We start from the raw sequence: 2,339 nt of genomic DNA, 5'->3' as shown, positions 1-2,339 counted from the left end.
CATTGGACGATGTGCTAGTGAGAACGATGAACCTCCAAAGGGGTGGATTGTGAGATCCCAAATCGGTTGAAAAGGTAAACGAAGCATTCCTTATAAGAGTGTGGAAACATATTCCTAATAGATGCGTTTTAAAACTGTGAGGTTGAGGGCGATACATAACGAGCTAAGATAGACAATATTATTTGCTAGTGGTGGATTTAGGCTGTTACAATAAGAATCATATACCATCTCAAAAATAAATAATTTAATCATTTACTTCACAATTATTGAGCTAAAAAAAGAAACAAATTAGTTCTCATGTTTATGTAACATGTCTTGTCACTTGTAAAATAGCTACACTTGTTTAGGGTTAGGTCATGGTACAATTTGGTAGTTAAACTAATCGTGCTGAGTGGGCTTACGAATTTGGTTCCCGCATTCGAATTTGTTAAACCTTTTGACTTATTTGATTGAGTTATTTTTTTTTACATTATTTTTAATTAACGAGTATATAATTGAAAACATGTCAATTTAAACATAGTTCAACCGGTCAAGACTAAAAATATTGGATTGAATTTCTACCCACGTAATGACACATGTTTTAGACATATATATTAAAAAAAAAAATAATATGTGGGCTCATATCTTGAGGCCCATATGTCCATTGGCCCATAACTTAATGGGTTACTTAAAAGCCTTTTTTTATTGAGACCACGAGAGGGCCTGTAGGCCCAGCCTTTTAGGCACCTCTAAAGGCCCAAGTTTTATATTCAATTTTGCTTATTAATATTAAGGTCTATTGGTGACCGTCGATTTCGATCGGATCATCACAGTGGTCCAAACATTCTTTTGCTCATCGTACTATCGGTACTATCGGTTGCACCAAATTATTCTGCCGCGAATGGCATTATCGTAAATTTATGACGTAACTGCTAAGCTTCGATCTATTCTCGCTCCCTTCTCATATTAACACGAAAAACTTCCATGCTTCAACTCTGAATCCTCTCTCCCCCAATTCTCTTCTTCGAGCTGCGATCACCTGGATAGCTTGGTTGTAACGATCGAGATCTCACTTCTTAAGCTCTCATTTGCTCAATATGGTGAGTGGAAGATTTCCTTTCATTTCATTTAACGCATCTGCTTTCAATTATAGCTTAGATCCGGTTGAAATATGCTACGATTTGATCACAATTGCTCAGTTTTGCTCAATTCTGTTGACATTAGCATTGGTTTCTGAAATCTTCGATTCTTTTCTTTGAAAATTTTGAGTGCGGGAGCTTAAATTGGCCATTCCCTTTGTTTGTTTGGGACATAGATACGGAATTGATCTCTCCCTCTCTTTCTCTTAGCTTTTCTGAGTGAAAAAGAATGTTAGGATCTGGCATTCTAGTTTCCGGCCCGTGTAGCGCATATGTTCACGAATTTCGCGGCTACTACTGAAATTCTTTGTATTTTTTTATGACTTGGAATCGTTGTTTCTGCTACTAATTACAATTTTTTTTTGGCTGTTGGTGTATTTGCAGCCTCTCAGACTAGAAATCAAGGTATTCCCATTTCCAGTTAAATGGATAGAATGTGTTTGATATTGATTATTTCTAATTCTTGTTATATGTTTTAACATATGTTTCCTTATTATTCGATTCAGAGGAAACTCGCTCAAAGATCGGAAAGGGTAAAATCTGTGGATTTGCATCCAACAGAACCATGGTAAGTTGAGCAGTTATTGTTTTTTTTTTTTTTTTAACATTTCTATCTGGTTTTATAGCACTATAGTTTTCCTTCCCCTTCATTGGCAAGCAGAATGGCCATTGGTGCTTATTAATACCGTGGCTTGGCCATTACATCTTAGGCCATTATGTGCCAGTTAAAATCATGATTGATTTAAATGGTTTCCGTCATGTTAGAACATTGTAGTGCATGATGATTTGTTTCCCATCTTGTTTGAATCTTTGAGACTTCTTTGTTGATCATTTACCTAACTGTGATTATATTATATTTCCACTGCAAAAGAGATGAAGCAAACTTGAAGGTTTTGACGCACATCTTACTGCAGGATTTTGGCGAGTTTGTATTCGGGAACTGTATGCATTTGGAACTATCAGTCCCAGGTATGGATATGTTATCATAGATGAGTACATGGATGCTTTCTGAACTTTTCATTTTATTGGAAGTACTTCAAAAATGTTTAAAAAACGAGACCAGATTTCTCTAATTACTCAACCATTTTTACATCAATGTATGTCATTAATCATATAGTTTATTTGGTAGAAGAGAATTGGAGATCCTGCAAACTTTATTGATAAGAACTTTATTTACAGTACTCTTATGGGTTCCTTTTTTTTTTTTTTTTTTTTTTTTAA

At 35.1% G+C, this 2,339-nt stretch overlaps 1 protein-coding gene across 2 annotated transcripts in view; it reads left to right on the top strand.

The window, feature by feature from the left end:
* Positions 1 to 934: 934 nt before the first annotated feature.
* Positions 935 to 2,339, top strand: part of LOC111455960 (coatomer subunit beta'-2-like) — a 14,251-nt gene continuing 12,846 nt past the window's right edge. For both annotated transcript variants that reach the window (XM_023097624.1, XM_023097623.1), the window contains exons 1-4: positions 935 to 1,079; positions 1,503 to 1,523; positions 1,625 to 1,686; positions 2,033 to 2,087. In XM_023097624.1, coding sequence (XP_022953392.1) covers positions 1,077 to 1,079; positions 1,503 to 1,523; positions 1,625 to 1,686; positions 2,033 to 2,087 — 141 coding nt within the window. In that variant the 5' untranslated portion in view covers positions 935 to 1,076. The remainder of the gene's footprint in view (positions 1,080 to 1,502; positions 1,524 to 1,624; positions 1,687 to 2,032; positions 2,088 to 2,339) is intronic.

Source organism: Cucurbita moschata, unplaced genomic scaffold, assembly GCF_002738365.1.
Source record: "Cucurbita moschata cultivar Rifu unplaced genomic scaffold, Cmos_1.0 Cmo_Scf00018, whole genome shotgun sequence".
Taxonomy (NCBI): domain Eukaryota; kingdom Viridiplantae; phylum Streptophyta; class Magnoliopsida; order Cucurbitales; family Cucurbitaceae; genus Cucurbita; species Cucurbita moschata.
This window is presented reverse-complemented; position numbering and strand designations above follow the sequence as displayed.